The sequence below is a fragment of the Mustelus asterias genome, chromosome 23 (assembly GCF_964213995.1).
Source record: "Mustelus asterias chromosome 23, sMusAst1.hap1.1, whole genome shotgun sequence".
NCBI classification, from domain to species: Eukaryota; Metazoa; Chordata; class Chondrichthyes; order Carcharhiniformes; family Triakidae; genus Mustelus; species Mustelus asterias.
This window is the reverse complement of record NC_135823.1, coordinates 55,375,082-55,393,541: the sequence shown is the minus strand read 5'-3', so window position 1 is coordinate 55,393,541 and position 18,460 is coordinate 55,375,082. Positions and strand designations below refer to the sequence as shown.

The following is an 18,460-nucleotide window of genomic DNA, read 5'->3' as shown; positions in this document are numbered from 1 at the left end:
TTACAGTTACAGACAGGTTACAGTTACAGACAGGTTACAGTTATAGACAGGTTACAGTTATAGACAGGTTACAGTTATAGACAGGTTACAGTTACAGACAGGTTACAGTTATAGACAGGTTACAGTTATAGACAGGTTACAGATATAGACAGGTTACAGATATAGACAGGTTACAGTTACAGACAGGTTACAGATATAGACAGGTTACAGTTACAGACAGGTTACAGTTACAGACAGGTTACAGTTATAGACAGGTTACAGTTATAGACAGGTTACAGTTATAGACAGGTTACAGATACAGACAGGTTACAGTTACAGACAGGTTACAGTTACAGACAGGTTACAGTTATAGACAGGTTACAGATATAGACAGGTTACAGTTACAGACAGGTTACAGTTATAGACAGGTTACAGATATAGACAGGTTACAGTTATAGACAGGTTACAGATATAGACAGGTTACAGATATAGACAGGTTACAGTTATAGACAGGTTACAGATATAGACAGGTTACAGTTATAGACAGGTTACAGTTACAGACAGGTTACAGATATAGACAGGTTACAGTTACAGACAGGTTACAGTTATAGACAGGTTACAGATATAGACAGGTTACAGTTATAGACAGGTTACAGATATAGACAGGTTACAGTTACAGACAGGTTACAGATATAGACAGGTTACAGTTACAGACAGGTTACAGTTATAGACAGGTTACAGATATAGACAGGTTACAGTTATAGACAGGTTACAGATATAGACAGGTTACAGTTACAGACAGGTTACAGTTATAGACAGGTTACAGTTATAGACAGGTTACAGTTACAGACAGGTTACAGATATAGACAGGTTACAGATATAGACAGGTTACAGTTATAGACAGGTTACAGTTACAGACAGGTAACAGTTACAGACATGTTACAGATATAGACAGGTTACAGATATAGACAGGTTACAGTTATAGACAGGTTACAGTTACAGACAGGTTACAGATATAGACAGGTTACAGATATAGACAGGTTACAGTTATAGACAGGTTACAGTTACAGACAGGTTACAGATATAGACAGGTTACAGATATAGACAGGTTACAGTTATAGACAGGTTACAGTTACAGACAGGTTACAGTTACAGACAGGTTACAGATATAGACAGGTTACAGATATAGACAGGTTACAGTTATAGACAGGTTACAGTTATAGACAGGTTACAGTTATAGACAGGTTACAGATATAGACAGGTTACAGTTATAGACAGGTTACAGTTATAGACAGGTTACAGTTATAGACAGGTTACAGTTATAGACAGGTTACAGATATAGACAGGTTACAGTTATAGACAGGTTACAGTTACAGACAGGTTACAGTTATAGACAGGTTACAGTTATAGACAGGTTACAGTTACAGACAGGTTACAGTTATAGACAGGTTACAGTTATAGACAGGTTACAGTTATAGACAGGTTACAGTTATAGACAGGTTACAGTTACAGCCAGGTTACAGTTACAGACAGGTTACAGTTACAGACAGGTTACAGTTACAGACAGGTTACAGTTACAGACAGGGTGAAGTTATAGACAGGTTACAGATATAGACAGGTTACAGTTATAGACAGGTTACATTTACAGACAGGGTGAAGTTATAGACAGGTTACAGTTATAGACAGGTTACAGTTATAGACAGGTTACAGTTATAGACAGGTTACAGTTACAGACAGGTTACAGTTACAGACAGGTTACAGTTATAGACAGGTTACAGTTATAGACAGGTTACAGTTATAGACAGGTTACAGATATAGACAGGTTACAGTTATAGACAGGTTACAGTTATAGACAGGTTACAGTTATAGACAGGTTACAGTTACAGACAGGTTACAGTTACAGACAGGGTGAAGTTATAGACAGGTTACAGATATAGACAGGTTACAGTTATAGACAGGTTACAGTTACAGACAGGGTGAAGTTATAGACAGGTTACAGTTATAGACAGGTTACAGTTATAGACAGGTTACAGTTATAGACAGGGTGAAGTTATAGACAGGTTACAGTTACAGATAGGGTGAAGTTATAGACAGGTTACAGTTATAGACAGGTTACAGTTACAGACAGGTTACAGTTACAGACAGGTTACAGTTATAGACAGGTTACAGTTATAGACAGGTTACAGATATAGACAGGTTACAGTTATAGACAGGTTACAGTTATAGACAGGTTACAGTTATAGACAGGTTACAGTTATAGACAGGTTACAGTTACAGACAGGTTACAGTTATAGACAGGTTACAGTTATAGACAGGTTACAGATATAGACAGGTTACAGTTATAGACAGGTTACAGTTATAGACAGGTTACAGTTATAGACAGGTTACAGATATAGACAGGTTACAGATATAGACAGGTTACAGTTACAGACAGGTTACAGTTACAGACAGGTTACAGTTACAGACAGGTTACAGTTATAGACAGGTTCCAGTTATAGACAGGTTACAGATATAGACAGGTTACAGTTATAGACAGGTTACAGATATAGACAGGTTACAGATATAGACAGGTTACAGATATAGACAGGTTACAGTTACAGACAGGTTACAGTTACAGACAGGTTACAGTTACAGACAGGTTACAGTTACAGACAGGTTACAGTTATAGACAGGTTACAGTGACAGACAGGGTGAAGTTATAGACAGGTTACAGATATAGACAGGTTACAGTTATAGACAGGTTACAGTTACAGACAGGGTGAAGTTATAGACAGGTTACAGTTATAGACAGGTTACAGTTATAGACAGGTTACAGTTATAGACAGGTTACAGTTATAGACAGGTTACAGTTATAAACAGGTTACAGTTTCAGTGTGAAACCCTATGAAGGGAGATCAGTTGAACATCTGAAAGTCGGTCTGTAGAGCCTTAGACAACGTTTAACCATCCCGCTTAATCCAGGCCTGATACAGCCAGGCCCTCTGAGTATTCAAATATTTTGAAAGTATCGTGTCACGTTGCTTTGTCTGCTCTTTCTCCCAAGCACTCACTCGATTAGTGTCAAGTTGTCAGTCCCTCTGTTTAAACAAGAGTTCCGTGCATCACTTTTGTCAGGTTGAAAGAGGTTTCTTTCACAGCGGATAATGGTCAAATTACAATCAAAAGTCTCAAATTGCAAAACACAACAAATTTGAAACAATATAGAAAACAAAGAATTTTTGACCTGCTGAATATATTTTAGCTTTAAAACTAAAATCAAAATCAAAGCTTTAACTTTTTCCATTGACAGTTTCGTGAGATTTGTGACGTTCAAAAAGTGTTTCATTCCAGAGAATTAGCTGAAGAAATCTTAACTGAAAAATGCTGCAAAAGGAGGAGAGAGAGAGAGTGAGACAGAAAGTGATAGAGAGAGAGAGAGAGAGGGACAGAGAGAGAGGGGAGGGAGGGACTGAGAGAGAGGGAGGGAGAGACAGAGAGAGTGAAACAGAGAAGGAGAGAGACACAGAGAGAGAGTGAGATGGAAAGTGATAGAGAGAGAGGGGGAAGGAGGGACAGAGAGAGAGAGAGGGAGGGAGGGACTGAGAGAGAGACAGAGAGAGAGGGAGGGAGGGACTGAGAGAGAGACAGAGAGAGACAGAGAGAGAGGGAGGGAGGGACTGAGAGAGAGACAGAGAGAGACAGACAGAGTGAAACAGAGAAGGAAAGAGAGACAGAAAGTGATAGAGAGAGAGAGACAGAGAGAGTGACACAGAGAGAGTGAAACAGTGAAGGAGAGAGACAGAGAGAGAGAGAGACATAAAGTGATAGAGAGAGAGAGAAAGGGACAGAGAGAGACATAGAAAGAGAGAGAGAGAATGAAACAGAGATGGAGAGAGACAGAGAGAGAGACAGAAAGTGACAAAAAAAGAGAGACAGAGATAGAGAGAGACAGAGAGTGAGAAACAGAGGGAGACAGAGACAGAAAGAGGCTGAGAAAGGCAGAGAGAGAGACCGAGGAGAGAGAGAGAGGAGAGAGGGAGACAGAGGGAGAGAGGGAGATGGACAGTGAGAGGCAGAGCGAATGAGAGAGCGAGACAGAAGGACAGAGAGAGACAGAAGGAGAGAGAGATAGAGAGGGAGAGAGAGACAGACAGAGAAAGAGAGACAGCGAGAGAGAGAGAGGGGAGACAGAGATAGAGAGAAAGAGACAGAGACACAGAGAGATAGAGACAGAGAGAGAGAGATGGAGGGAGAGAGAGACAGATAGAAAGTCAGAGAGAGATAAAGAGAGAGCCAGAGACAGACAGATAGAGGCAGGGAGAGAGACATAGAGAGAGAGACAGAGAGAGAGAGATAGATAGAGACAAAGAGAGATGACAGAGAGAGATAGAGACATATTGAGACAGACAGAAAGACAGATATAAACAGAGTGAGTTAGACAGAGTGGGAGAGAAACAGGGAGAGAAAGAGAGAGAGAGAGAGAGTGAGAGATAGAGAGAGAAACAGTGTTTGAGAGAGGGAGAGAGAGAGAGACAGACAGAGCAAGAGACAGAGAGAGAAACAGAGAGAGAGGCAGAGAGAGAGAGAGACAGAGTATCAGAGAGAAAGACAGACAGAGAGAGAGAGAGGGAGGCAGAGTATCAGAGAGAAAGACAGACAGAGAGAGAGAGAGGGAGGCAGAGTATCAGAGAGAAAGAGAGAGACATACAGAGAGAGTGAAACAGAGAGAGCCAGAGAGATAAAGAGAGAGACAGAGAGAGGGATGGAAGCATGCCAAAGCATTTTATTCCAGCATTCGACCTGTCCTGTACTGAGTTACTGTTTAAGGTTGGGGGGGGGGGGGGGGGGGGGTGTAATTGATGTTGATGTATCTGGACATTAACTTGTTTGTTATTTTTATCCCCTTAGGCCATCAAAAGAAGTTCATGCTGGCTGTGAAGAAACTGGCTGAAATCCAGCGAGCTAGCCGCTATGACTCTGGCACTCTGAAGAAGAAAGCTCCCCAGTCGTTGGAGATTGTGGCGATAGAATCTCCTCAGGGTGAAAATGCCGAGTGCCAGTCTCCCAAGATGTCCACCTTCCAAGACAGTGAGCTGAGCAATGAGCTGCAAGCAGCCATGACCAGTGCTGGCGATGCGAAGGATGGCCTAGAACCGCGGCAAGCCAACCATGCCACGGTGGCACCAGAGGGCACGGCGTACCAACAACACAGGGGCATCCAAGAGAGTGACAATGGCGTCGGTGGCAAGACAAAGCTGAACGGCACTGTTCAAGAAGTAGCAGGAGGAGGGAGCCAGCTACAAAGAGCAGCTCTGTCCAAGAGCCAGGAAAATCTGGAGGGCCCCAGCTACCGATCAGTCATCACAGAACAAGTCGGCCCCACAAGGCGAAGTCACCGACAAGGGGTTCAACGAGCTAGTGTACCCCCAGCACCGGGGAAGCCAAGAGAGACCTTCTCCCACGGTCATCAAACGATGGCCTCAATGTCAACATTTACCCCGCCGCAGACACCCACCAAGGCCAGGCCTTCCTCTCCGCAGACGCTGAATGTTCCTCAGGCAACGGCCAAAGTGAAGCCCATCCCCCAGCTCCTACAGACAGACCGGCCGATGTCGCCGCGGTCACTGCCGCAGTCCCCCACGCACAGAGGCTTTGCCTACGTGGTCCCGCAGCCCGTGGAAGGTGAAGGAATGACAGGGTCTGGCCATACGTCCAGCCCGCTGGCCCAGGCCGTCCCGGTTTTGCCCGTCTCTGTCCCGGTGCTTTGCCTCCCTCCGCACACGGACGATTCCGAGGAAGACTCCTCAAGGCCAAAGAAGCGGGCGCACAGTTTGAGCCGCTACGCCATGTCGGACAGCGAGCAGGAGAAGGACGAGCTCGCCGTGCCGGACGCCGGCCCTTACGCCACCATCCAGAGGCACGTGGCAAGGAGTCACTCGGTGAGGGGCCAGTCGACAGCCGACAAGAACGTCAACCGCAGCCAGTCGTTCGCCCTGAGGCCGAAGAAGAAAGGGCCACCCCCGCCCCCGCCGAAACGCTCCAGCTCTGCCATTTCCAGCACCAACCTGGCCGATGACTTGGCAAAGGAGAAGGAGGCGGGGACTGCCAAGGACTTTGACGCCAAAGTGAGGTTTAAGGAGCAGCGGCGAGCCAGTGACTTTGGGGGAATGGTGGACACGGGCAGTGCCGGCAGCGTGAAGAGCATCGCTGCCATGTTGGAGATGTCATCCATCGGTGGTGGCGCCAGGGCGCTAACCCTGCACCGATCGTTCAAGGCGGAGAGGGGTCTCGGGGTCTCCTACGCCCAAATGATACAGCCCGCCGGCTCGGAACATTCCAGAGTGGCAACGGTGCTGGCCACGGTGAAGCGTGGGCCGCTTGACAGGTCCCGGGACGCAATTGGGCTAGACGGCGAGATCATCAACAGGAGGCGAACAATCAGTGGACCGGTCACCGGCCTGATCGCCGCTGCCAAGAAAGACAGGCTCGAAAGCGGCAAACATGCGGCAGAACCCGAGCCGGCCATGGATCGGCTTCAGGTGGACCAAGCCGGCTCGTCCAGAAACAACTCCTCCGAGAACTTGCCATTCGCTGAAGAAGGCAACCTGACGATAAAGCAACGGCCACGCCAGCCCCTGAAGCCCGACATGGCGGAATGCCTGCCCCACTTCCAGGTTAACTCCGAGGCCATCAAACAGCAGTATTCCGGCTTCACCGCGTTCGAACTCACCAGCACGCTGAAGAGGAGAGGGAAGCCCAGGCCCACCCAGCAGCAGGAAGTCATGGCGTTCCACCTAACGGAGTCAAACACCGTGAAGCGGCGACCGAAAAGCAGGGAGAAGGAGCAGCTGGAATCTCCCCAGGAGGTCCAGCACCACGCGATGTTCCAGAACGGCACGGGCACCATCAAAAGAAGGCCCGTGTCAGACATGACCGGAGGTGAGACATATCCCAGCTTCTTGACTGTCGGAGAAATCCCCAGAAGAAACAGCGGAGAGCATTCCTCCCACCTTTCGGACGGAGAGACAAGGAGGCCTGTTAAACCGCCAGTGTCTCCAAAACCTTCGCTCACTCAGCCAACGGGCATGAAGCGGCACGGACCACCGTCAGCCGGTGCCAAGAAGTCTCCATTGCCAGGTCCTGGAAGCCCAGGTACATTTTCCAATGTTCCTTAAAGTACACAGCAGCTAACATCTTCTCCCATTTGTCTCCGCACCATCCACGAACATTCCTCCAGTCCAGAATGGGACGGAAGGCAGTACATGGGCGGTGCCACAGTGGTTAGCACCGCTGCCTCACAGCGCCAGGGATCCAGGTTCGATTCCCGGCTTGGGTAACTGTTTGTGTGGAGTCTGCATGTTGTCTGCGTGGGTTTCCAACCGGTGTTCCGGTTTCCTCCCACAGTCCGAAAGACGTGCTGGTTAGGTGCATTGGACGTGCTAAATTCTCCCTCAGTGTACCCGAACAGGCGCCGGAGTGTGGCGACTAGGGGATTTTCACAGTAACTTCATTGCAGTGTTAAAATAAGCCTATTTGTGACACTAATAAATAAGCTAAACTGAACTGACATTCACCTCAGCATCATTTATCACTTAGGGGGCCACCCACCTTGAGACACCCTCCATCCCCCCCTTCCAGCATGTTGTAACTTCTCGCTCCGATAGAGATAAAAGTTTTGAGGTAGTGACCGGCAGATCTGTCCATGAGTCAATATGAAACAGAAAGCGTGAAAATAAAAATGCGCAGTCGGTCAGGCGGTATCTGTGGAGAGAGAAACAAAAGCTAACACTTCAGCTCAAGTTCCGATGTAAAGTCATCAACCTGAAATGTTGGGCTGGATTTTCACCAAGTCAGAATGACTTGGGAGCCCTTTAATAAATGGTTGATTCCGGGATTCCTGACCCCATTCCTGATATGGCCAATTTTCAGGAGTGCCTGTCAAGGATGGGGGCTGGTTTGGGTCAAAGGCCGTCTCTCCCAAGCTGCCTGGCTCCATCACAGGGAACAGGCGTGCTCTAACCCTCCACAGTTTTCCTGGAGTCAGGCCACATTTTAAAGGATTCCCGGTTCACAGCTTTTTCTTTAGTTTTATGAGTGTCACAAGTAGGCTTACATCAACTCTGCAATGAAGTTACTGTGAAAATCCCCGAGTCGCCCACACTCCGGCACCTGTTCGGGTAACACTGAGGGAGAATTTGGCATGGCCAATCCACCTAACCAGCACATCTTTCAGACTGTGGGAGGAAACCGGAGGAAACCCACGCAGACACGGGGAGAATGTGCAGACTCCGCACAGACAGTGATCCAAGCCAGGAATCGAACCTGGGTCCCTGGCGCAGTACTGTGCCACCGTTCCACCCCTCCAGGGGTGTCACGAACCGTAATCTGCATGAGAACCATAGAGTCCCTACAGTGCAGAAAGAGGCCATTCAGCCCATCAACTCTGCACCAACTCTCTGAAAGAGTATCCCACCCAGGGATATCTCCCCTCTGCCCGATCCCTGTAACCTTGCTCACTTACCAGCTAACCTACACATCTTGGGACACTAAGGAGCACTTTACCATGGTCAATCCATCTAACATGCACTTCTTTGGAGTGTGGGTGGAAACCAGAGCACCCGGAGGAAACCCACGCAGACATGTGGAGAACGCGTAAACTCCACACAGTCACCTGAGGCTGGAATTAAACCTGGATCCCTGGCACTGTGAGGCAGCAGCACTAACCACTGTGTCACCGTGCTGGCGCATTCTGGCAAATTTCCTTAGAACCCTCTCAAGGACGCTCACATCCTTGCTAAAGTGGTAAACCCCCACCCCCACCCCAGCCAGGGCATTACTTGCCACTTATCAGCCCAATAATGTTCAGGTCTTGCTGTATATGGGCACGGGTTGCTTCAGGATCTGACGAATTGCAAAAGGTACTGAACATCCCATCCTAACACCCACCAATAGAGTTATTTGGTGGAAGATAACAAGTCTGTATATAGTTCTAGAACCAGTTATGAGACCGAATGAGACCATTTGGCCCATCAGGCCCATGCCAGTGACCCGTGGAGGAATCCAGTCAGTCCTCTTTCCCACCTCTACCCCTGTAGCTCTGCAAGTTCATTTTCTTCGCTGTCGCTGGGTCAGAATTCTGAACACTGAGGGTGTTCCTAAAACACACGGACTGCAGTGGTTCAAGAAGACAGCTCACCACCACCTTCTCGAGGGCAATTAGGAATGGGCAATAAACACTCTGCTGGTCAGCCAGGCTTGCATCTCATGAATGAATTTTTAAAAAAGATTGCGGTGGTGTTTTAAATATTCCTGTGAAATCAAATTCTCCTTCATGTGGTTAGGTCACTTTTCCCTCACACAGCAGAACCACGCATTAGATACAATTCTCCAAGGTGATAATGGGCGGCACGGTGGCACATATTTGTATTTGTCTTCAATAACAACATCTTGGCTACATCTGGGGGCGGCACAGTAGTAGAAGCGGCATGGTGGCACAGTGGTTAGCACTGCTGTCGGCCCTGAGTTCAATTCCTCGGGTGACTATGTGGAGTTTGCACGTTCTCCCCATGCCTGCGTGGGTTTCCTCCGGGTGCTCTGGTTTCCTCCCACAGTCCGAAGATGTGCAGGTTAGGTGGATTGGTCATGCTAAATTGCCCCTTAGTGTCCCAAGATGTGTAGGTTAGAGGGATTAGCGGGGTTATGGGAATGGGGCCGGGGTGGGATGCTCTGTCAGAGAGTAGATGCAGGCTCAATGGGCCGAATGGCCTCCTTCTGCACTGTCGGGATTCTACAATATGATGATGGTGCCTTTGGCAGAATAAAAGAGCATTATTCAACCAAATTTGACACCAATACTCATAGTGGGACATTAGGACAGGTGACTAAAAGCTGGGTCAAGAAGGTAGGATTTAAGGAACATCTTAAAGGAGGAAAGGGAGGTAAAATCTATTTATTGCTGTTGGGATATAAAACAACCAATCATACTTCCAACACATAATAGTAAAAGTTCGAATTGGCTAACTTTGTGGACAACTGCTTTGCACACTCATCTCAGTTCACACCTGGGCAGTTATTACCCTTCTGTAAAAATACAGGTTTAAATACATTCTGTTAAAAATACGTAACCATAATGTAGTTTTGAACATGTTAGATGCTGATGTGTGAAGTTTGGCACCTGACATTTTGTATTTATTCAGCTATCTGCAGACACCGTAACAGTAGCAAATGAACAAGTTAGCTCTTAAATGTATTCATACCGAGGAAAGGTCAGTATTTTGCTTGCAACATAGAACAGTACAGTGCAGGAACAGGCCCTTTGGCCCACGGTGTTGTGCCAAATTAAACTATTCCCTTCTGCCTGCCCTTGGTCCATGTCCCTCTATTCCTTGCATATCCATGTGCTTATCTAAAAGCCCCTTAAACACCCCTATCGTATCTGCCTGCACCACCACCCCTGGCAACGCGTTCCAGGCACCTGCCACGCCTACCACCAGGCCGCCCACCTTAAATCTGATGCTACTCTGAAAAGTAACCTGTTTTCAATTTGCAACATAAATAAACCGCAATAAAATAAAATTTTATTTTAAAATGGCTTCCTCGAATTGCATAGAATGGCCAATTGCAACGCTGGTTGTCTCACTGCTGTTCAGCGGCACTGCAGTTGTACTGATTACATTACTAGACCTGTAACCCAGAGGCCTGAATGAATAGTCCAGAGAACATGGGCGGCATTTTCTGGCCTTGCTGGCCCCGAAACCGGAAAATCCCACCCGACATCGATGGACCTGAGTACGGTCCGTGTCACACCTGCTACGATTCCCGTGGTGGGTGGGACGGTAAAATTCTGCTGCATGAGTTCAAACCAGGCCAGGGCAGTTTAAGAAATTGAATTAAGTTTAAAAAGCTGGTACAATAAGAATGATCGTGAAGCTGTCAGATTGTTTTTTTTTTAAATGGTCCACTAATACCCTTTATGGAAATAGAAACATAGAAAATAGAAGCAGGAGGAGGCCATTCGGCCCTTTGAGCCTGTTCCAGCATTCATTTTGAAGATGGCTGATCATCGAATTCAATATCCTGATCCCCCCTTCCCCCCCTATATCCCTTGATCCCTTCAGTCCCAAGAGCTATATCTAATTTCTTCTTGAAATCAGACAATGTTTTAGCCTCAACTACTTTCTGTGGGAGCGAATTCCACACATTCACCACTCTCTGGGTGAAGATATTTCTCCTCACCTCATTCCTAAAAGGTTTACCCCTTATCCCCAAACTATGACCCCTGGTTTCGGACTCCCTCACCATGGGGAACATTCCAACCGTGTTAGAATTTGATATGTTTCAGTGAGATCCCCTCTCACTCTTCTAAACTCCAGTGAACATCATGGAACAAAGAACAAAGAAAAGTACAGCACAGGAACAGGCCCTTCGTCCCTCCAAGCCCTGTGCCGATATTGATGCCCTAACTAAACTACAAAAAAAACCTTCTGCCCTTTCTCAGTCTGTTTCCCTCTATTCCCTCCCTATTCATGTCCTCATCCAGATTCCTCTCAAGTGTTGCTAATGTGCCTGCTTCCACCACCTCCTCTGGTAGCGCATTCCAGGCTCCCACCACTCTCTGCGTGAAAACGTCCCCCGCACACCTCTCTCAAACTTTCCCCCTCTTTCCTTGAACCTGTGCCCCCTTGTAATTGACATTTCCACCCTGGGATAAAGCCTCTGACTATCCATCCTGTCTGTGCCTCTCATAGTTTTGTAGACCTGTATCAAGTCTCCCCTCAGCCTCCATCTTTCCAGCGAAAACAATCCTCGTTTATTCAACCTCTCCTCATAGCCAACACCCTCGAGACCGGTCAACATCCTGGTGAACCTTCTTTGCACACTCCCCAAAGCTTCCACGTCCTTCTGGTAGTGTGGTGACCAGAACTGCGCGCAATACTCCAAATGCGGCCTAACCAAGGTTTTATATAGCGTAATCCTAAATAAATCTGCCGTTTTTATCTTGACTCCAACCCCACAGCAACATGGTTGACTCTTAATTATTCTCCTACGTGGCCCAGTGAACCACTGCTGGTTCGAGAAGAAAGCTCACCACCATCTTCCAAGGGCAAAATGGGGGTGAGACAATAAATAGGATCCTTCGCATGAGTGAATAGGAGGAACAAGCTAATTCCTCTGCTTGAAGGAGTAGGTTTTATCACCTTGCCTATTTAATTGCTGCAACACACATACCAGTGACGAGGTCAGCCTTCAGAAACAGGTTGCTCAATGGCCTGATTTATTCCTGTGAATTTAAAGGGAGAATGCAGTTATGTTAATCTTAACTCAGTGAAATGTGAAAGGCAACACAAAATTTCTATCGATGTCATAAATTAATCCCAACGAATAAGCTATATACTTGCCAATTTTAGGTGTTTTTTTTTACACATGGCCACAGGGCTTTTATGTCCATCTAAGATCTTATACTGGGAGACCAAAAGAGCATCTGACCAAGGCCCATCTCCCCAGCCTATCCCCATGACCCCACACAAGTTCCCCTCGTGTCTGCGTGGGTTTCCTCCGGGTGCTCCGGTTTCCTCCCACAGTCTGAAAGACGTGCTGGTTAGGATGCATTGGCCGTGCTAAATTCTCCCTCAGTGTACCCGAACGGGGGTTGGAATGTGGCGACTGGGGGATTTTCACAGTAACTTCATTGCAGTGTTAATGTAAGCCTTACCATGGTTGGATGGCACGGTGGCACAGTGGTTAGCGCTGCTGCCTCACAGCACTAGGGACCTGGGTTTAATTCCCAGCTTCGGTCACTGTCTGTGCGGAGTCTGCATGTTCTCCCCATGTCTGCGTGGGTTTCCTCCGGGTGCTCCGGTTTCCTCCCACAGTTTGAAAGACATGCTGGTTAGGTACATTGGCCATGCTAAATTCTCCCTCAGTGTACCGAACAGGAGTCGGAGTGTGGCGACTAGGGGGATTTTAACAGTAACTTCATTGCAGTGTTAATGTAAGCCTACTTGTGACAATAATAAATAAACTTTACCATGGCCAATCCACCCAACCTACTCAACTTTGGACACTAAGGGGTAATTTAGCATGGCCAATTCACCTAACCTGCACATCTTTGGACTGTTGGAGGAAGCACAGTAAGAAGTCTCACAACAACCAGAGCACCCGGAGGAAACCCACGCAGACCCGGGGAGAAAGTGCAAACTCCACACAGACAGTCACCCAAGGCCAGTATCGAACCTGTGCCTCCCTAGATTCTAGTAGATAAATTTTGATTTAAAAATCTGTAGACATGTAAGTCAGTGAGATCTTGTCTTGTCCTGGGATGATTATCTGGCTATGTTGGACTATGGTGAGTAGTCTCTTTATGGTGACTTTGACATGATTATTTCTGTCCATCTTTATTTCAGAAGTGAAACGTGCCCCGCCCCCTGTGTCCCCGAAACCAATCCTACCTCCCCCTCTGACTCCACCCAAACCCATCAAACCCCACACCATTCTCCAATCCCTGAGCGCAGGCCCGACTCCCGTCCCCTCGCCTGCCAAACAGCCAACTATCAAAGCAGCAAGCACACCACCGTCCCTGTGTTCGAGCCCAGCTAAACCGATCGCCGGAGGTCAGCCACAACAGGTCCCAGTTAAGCCGCCGAGGTCCTCGATAGCCGGGTCGTCCACGGAGATGGCCACCACAGAAGTAGCACAACTGAAGCTGGAGGAAACCAGCGCCTCATTGGCAGCAGCTTTACAGGCCGTGGAGGAGAAGATTAAACTTGACGAGGGCCAGGAAGCAGAGTAAGTTGCTTGTTTCTTTTTTCTGCCATGCATGAGTGACGCACTGAGGTTGACAGAGTTTGAGTCCGGCTCATCAATCAGGCTAACGTGGAATGGTAGACAAGGACGGAGGCTGTTACCGGACGTCTTTGGTATTTTATTTGTTGTAGTTAAAACTACCGCTCCCAAGTAGCCAGACAAAATCACGGAGTGGGTTACGATGACTTATTAAAGACAATAGCAACTGGACTCCGACTTCAGTCACCAAGGCCAGTTGGAGCACAGAATCCAGAAATACACAAGCAGTTACAGTTTCAAATTCGATTCCAAGTAATTAGCATAGACCAATCAAGGCATAGGAGTTATCTCCATCCACTTACGGTTATTGATTGAGATTACATCATGCATAGACAAGGGTATAGCGTCAATCTTTTTGACTAACCAAATAAAGTAAATCAAATTAACTGAGGGACAAATTAAGAAGTGCAGCCTCCAAAAAGGAGGGAACCGCCCGAACGAAAAACCAAAGTAGAAAGGAAACTTTAAAAAATCAAACTAAAATGTGATTAAAGGGGTCAACAATTGTGGTGCCAACAAGCAAGAAGGCCTTGACAGTGCCCTCGGGCACCGCATACTCCCACTCCAGGGATTCCTAGTCGCGAATGTAGCCACGGTAGAGGGGCAGACAGTCGGGTCGGATAGATATAGTGTCCTGTTATAACTTCTGCATGTTATAGCATCAAGCAATGATAGCTCCATCTCTGACCAATGGTATATTAACCTCCCTTTCCACTGTTCCTTATTCTAATGCACAAACATGAGCTGCAACTGCACATTGTTCAATTAAATGGTCCTTGACTCTTATCTGGGTCTGCTTTAATCAAGACCTGGTGTTTGCCCATAGCTTTCCCTGTGTAATTGAGACTCAGCTTGCAGCCAGTGTGATTTTTAAACTTCTGTCATTATTAACCCTTTCAGAGGCTATTGGGCCTATCATATCTGCGTCTGCCAATAGATAGACATGCAGTATAACTCCACTTTCGCATGATCCATCGTCTTGTGAGTTAGTCGCTTACAGCACTTCAGGCATAGAATCATAGGATCGTAGAATCCCTACAGTGCAGAAGGAGGCCAATAGGCCTATCGAGTCTGCACCGACAACAATCCCTCCCAGGTCCTACTCCCATAACCCCATGCATTTACCCTAGCTAGTCCCCCTAACATTAAGGGGCAATTTAGTATGGCCAATCCACCTAACTTGCACATCTTTGGACATCTCAAACCCATATCCAAGTGTTTTTTAAACGTTATGAGGGTTTCTGCCACTTAACACTGAGTTCCATATCCTCACCATCCTCTGGATGAAAAGACCTCCCCTTGAATCCCTCCAAATCTCCTCCCTCAAACCCAAAATCTATGCTCCAGGCCATTGACCTCACTACCAAGGGATCCACTCTACCGAGACCCCTCATATTTTATACACTTCAATTAAAACTCTCCACTGCCCCCTCTGTTCCAAAGAAAAGAATTCCAACCTATCCAATATTTTTTTCTCTCTCTCTTTCCACTTGTGTAAGGGAAATACTCTAGGCAGGATCTTCGCTCAGCGTCAGACTGCACATGATTTAGTACGAGTTGGTACGGATGCAGAGCTCTCAGTCAGGGAGCGGAATCTTGTGGAGGCAATGGGGGTTCTCAATCGCCAGTCAGAAAGCTGACTGCAGCCCTGTCTCGCCTCTCTTCAGGAAGGCTTGCAGCATCCCCTACCTTTGGGAAAACATATTGAATATCAAGCTGATCTATGCCCCTCATTATTTTATAGACCTCTATAAGATCACCCCTCAGCCTCCTACACTCCAGAAAAAAAAGTCCCAGTCTATCCAGCCTCTCTTTATAACTCAATCCATCAAGTCCCAGAAGCATCCTAGTAAATCCTTTCTGCACTCTTTCTAGTTTAATAATGTCCCACTGAGGCATCTTAACCAGGCCAACCGTAGGGTCTGTTCTTAGAATAGACGCAGGCACAACTAGTCAGAAGTAACACTACATTTATTGAGCGTCATTTAAAAGTAGCATTTACAGAAAGCGAAAGATATTAATTTACTGGTAAGAGAGAGAGAGAGCCAATACAGACTTGATCCAAAAGCTTGTACAGGATTCAACACAACTGAACACAACTGAACAGATATCTATTATTAACAATGAGTTCGGTCATCCGTGTTTTTAAAGAGTTGGGTACAAACCATGTCTAGCTGCATAAACACTTGTCATCTGTGACCATGCAACACTGTGATTTACCTTATGAGAAAGCCTGTTTATTGGAAGGACCATTTCTGTTTGACATTGCATTTTCAAATGTGGACAATTTTCGAGGCTGAACCCAGAATTCCAAGCTGAGTTTTGAAATGTGGCCGAATTAGCCTAAGTTAGCTTCATAGCATCGCACGATTAGTTACGTTAGGCAGAAATACCTTAAAATGAAGCTTTTTAACTGCGGCAAACCACACAGAGGATCCCACACCAACGATAGGCCTTCCGGCGAGATCAAGGGCCTGGAGCGGGGGGGGGGGTTGCAAAAACCCTGCGTTCCGAGAGCTAGATTGAACGATAGCACCACCAGAAAGATGATCGAAAGCTTGGCTTCAGAGGTAAGTTTTAAGGAGCATCTTAAAGAGTGGATGCGGATGTGGAGCGGATGTTTCTGCTGGTGGGGCATTCTAGGACGAGAGGCCATAGTCTTAGGATAAGGGGTAGCAAATTTAAAACAGAGTTGAGGAGAAACTACTTCTCCCAAAGGGCTGTGAATCTGTGGGATTCGCTACCCCAAAGTGTGGTGGGTGCTGGAACAGTGAGTAACTTTAAGGAGGAGTTAGACAGATGTTTAATTGGTAATAGACTGAAAGGTTATGGGGAGAAGGCAGTGTTATACAGCTTCAATTTAAACATCTTCCAAGCATTCCAGTCTAATGAGACAAACAAGGACAGTAATTCAATTATTTTTAATTTAATACTTCTAGTACCAACTCAAACATAAACAGTTGCAACTCATTAACTCTTTACTGAACTTTAACTCTAACTCAACATCAACTGAACTTTAACTCTTAAACTGCACTTTAACAGAACATCAATTTTAACTATTTAACTGAAAGTAGATACTACCAAGTTTAGGAAAACCTTGGCCAAGAAATATCCTCAATGTAGAATTTACCTTTTCCTTCTCTCTGAAGTCTCCTTCAGGGTACAAGGTCTTGTTGCGCTGGTTGTTCTCTTTGAGTTATCGCTGCCAAACAAAGGACTCACATGTCTTTTATCCACAATTCTCCACTTGCTTCCGAAAGATTCTGTGTCATCCAGCCAACTGTGTCACCAGAAACCGATCACACGGCTCGAACATCCAGTGAAATTACTTTTGAACAATGTCATTACACTTAGTTCAAACTGCATACTCCATACAGAGCAGCCATAAAAATCGGAGTCACATTGTCTCAGTTAATGTAAGCAACTTCCCTGATCTGACCCAACACAGGAAGCTTCAGATCACAGCTCTCAGACCAGAGCCTCTTTACGACCTGCATCTGGTTTTAATCCATAAGTTGACCAAAAATTCCCAGCATGCTGAGCTCTCAGTCAGAATAGCCATTTTAAAGCCACTATTGCTACTATTGTTGTTAAATCATTGTTGTAGCCGTTCTTTCTCCGTCCACACCGGAAAATGGGGATGAGGAGCATATCAGCCATGATCGAGTGGCAGAGCAGACTCGATGGGCCAAATGGCCTAATTCTGCTCCTATATCTTATGAACTTATGAAGGCAGAGCAAGAGAGAGAGACAGAGGATTTAGCGACAACATCCCAGAGCTTTGGGGAATTGCTGTCAATGGTGGGGGATTTTCACACTAACTTCATGGCGGTGTTAATGTAAGCCGACTTGTGACACTAATCAATAAATTTTAAACTATCAGGCTTTAAACTTTAATAACTGTGGCTGGGTACATCTCCAGGATTCAGGCGTCCAGATAAAACAGGCTTTCCACTTCCCAATGGCTCATTACCGATGAAATGTGTTGTCTTTTCTCTCCGCAGGGCTGCGTCTGAAGCAAAGAGCACAGGTAGTATTCTCGATGACATTGGCAGCATGTTCGATGACTTGGCTGACCAGCTGGACGCCATGTTAGAGTGACGGAGAAACAGTAAAAACGGCAAGAAAACCTCAGGACTCAAAAAGTGGGCACAGTGATCTTTAGAATCCAATCCAAGACCGGCCTCGGACACAATTTCCCCTCCATGAACACATTTGGTTTTTAATTCTTTGGTTTGAAAGGGAAAAAAAAAAGAAACCAATTAGATTACCTCAGGATCTCCTTATATGATGATCTGCTGGATTGAATTTACCTAGACCATCTTTCAACCAAAACGATGAGAGAGAGAGAAAAAAAAGGCTAATGATATGGGATCTGCAGCAGATAGAGGTGATGCGAGGTTGAATTGTAACTATACAGATCCGAGATCTTGCAAGCCGGAGGGTGTTTAAACTCTTAGAATAAAATTTTTTAAAAGGTGTTAACGTGAGATGTATATGTACACTGTAAGCATGAGCATAGGTTTGTAAACTATCATCACAGATGATGGGAATTGTGCACAAGGACATGGTTTAATTATGACACTAAAGTTTATTTTTAATCCCTCTCCCCCCCCCCCCCCTCTTGCAATGATAATCACAGAGGCTAATGGGATTTGGG

At 46.3% G+C, this 18,460-nt stretch overlaps 1 protein-coding gene across 1 annotated transcript in view; it reads left to right on the top strand.

Moving 5' to 3' along the window:
* caskin1 (CASK interacting protein 1) overlaps positions 1-17,999 on the top strand; it is a 711,340-nt gene extending 693,341 nt beyond the window's left edge. The window contains exons 18-21 of the mRNA XM_078239889.1: positions 4,867-6,442; positions 6,521-7,110; positions 13,362-13,743; positions 17,805-17,999. Coding sequence (XP_078096015.1) covers positions 4,867-6,442; positions 6,521-7,110; positions 13,362-13,743; positions 17,805-17,901 — 2,645 coding nt within the window. The 3' untranslated portion in view covers positions 17,902-17,999. The remainder of the gene's footprint in view (positions 1-4,866; positions 6,443-6,520; positions 7,111-13,361; positions 13,744-17,804) is intronic.
* Positions 18,000-18,460: the final 461 nt, after the last annotated feature.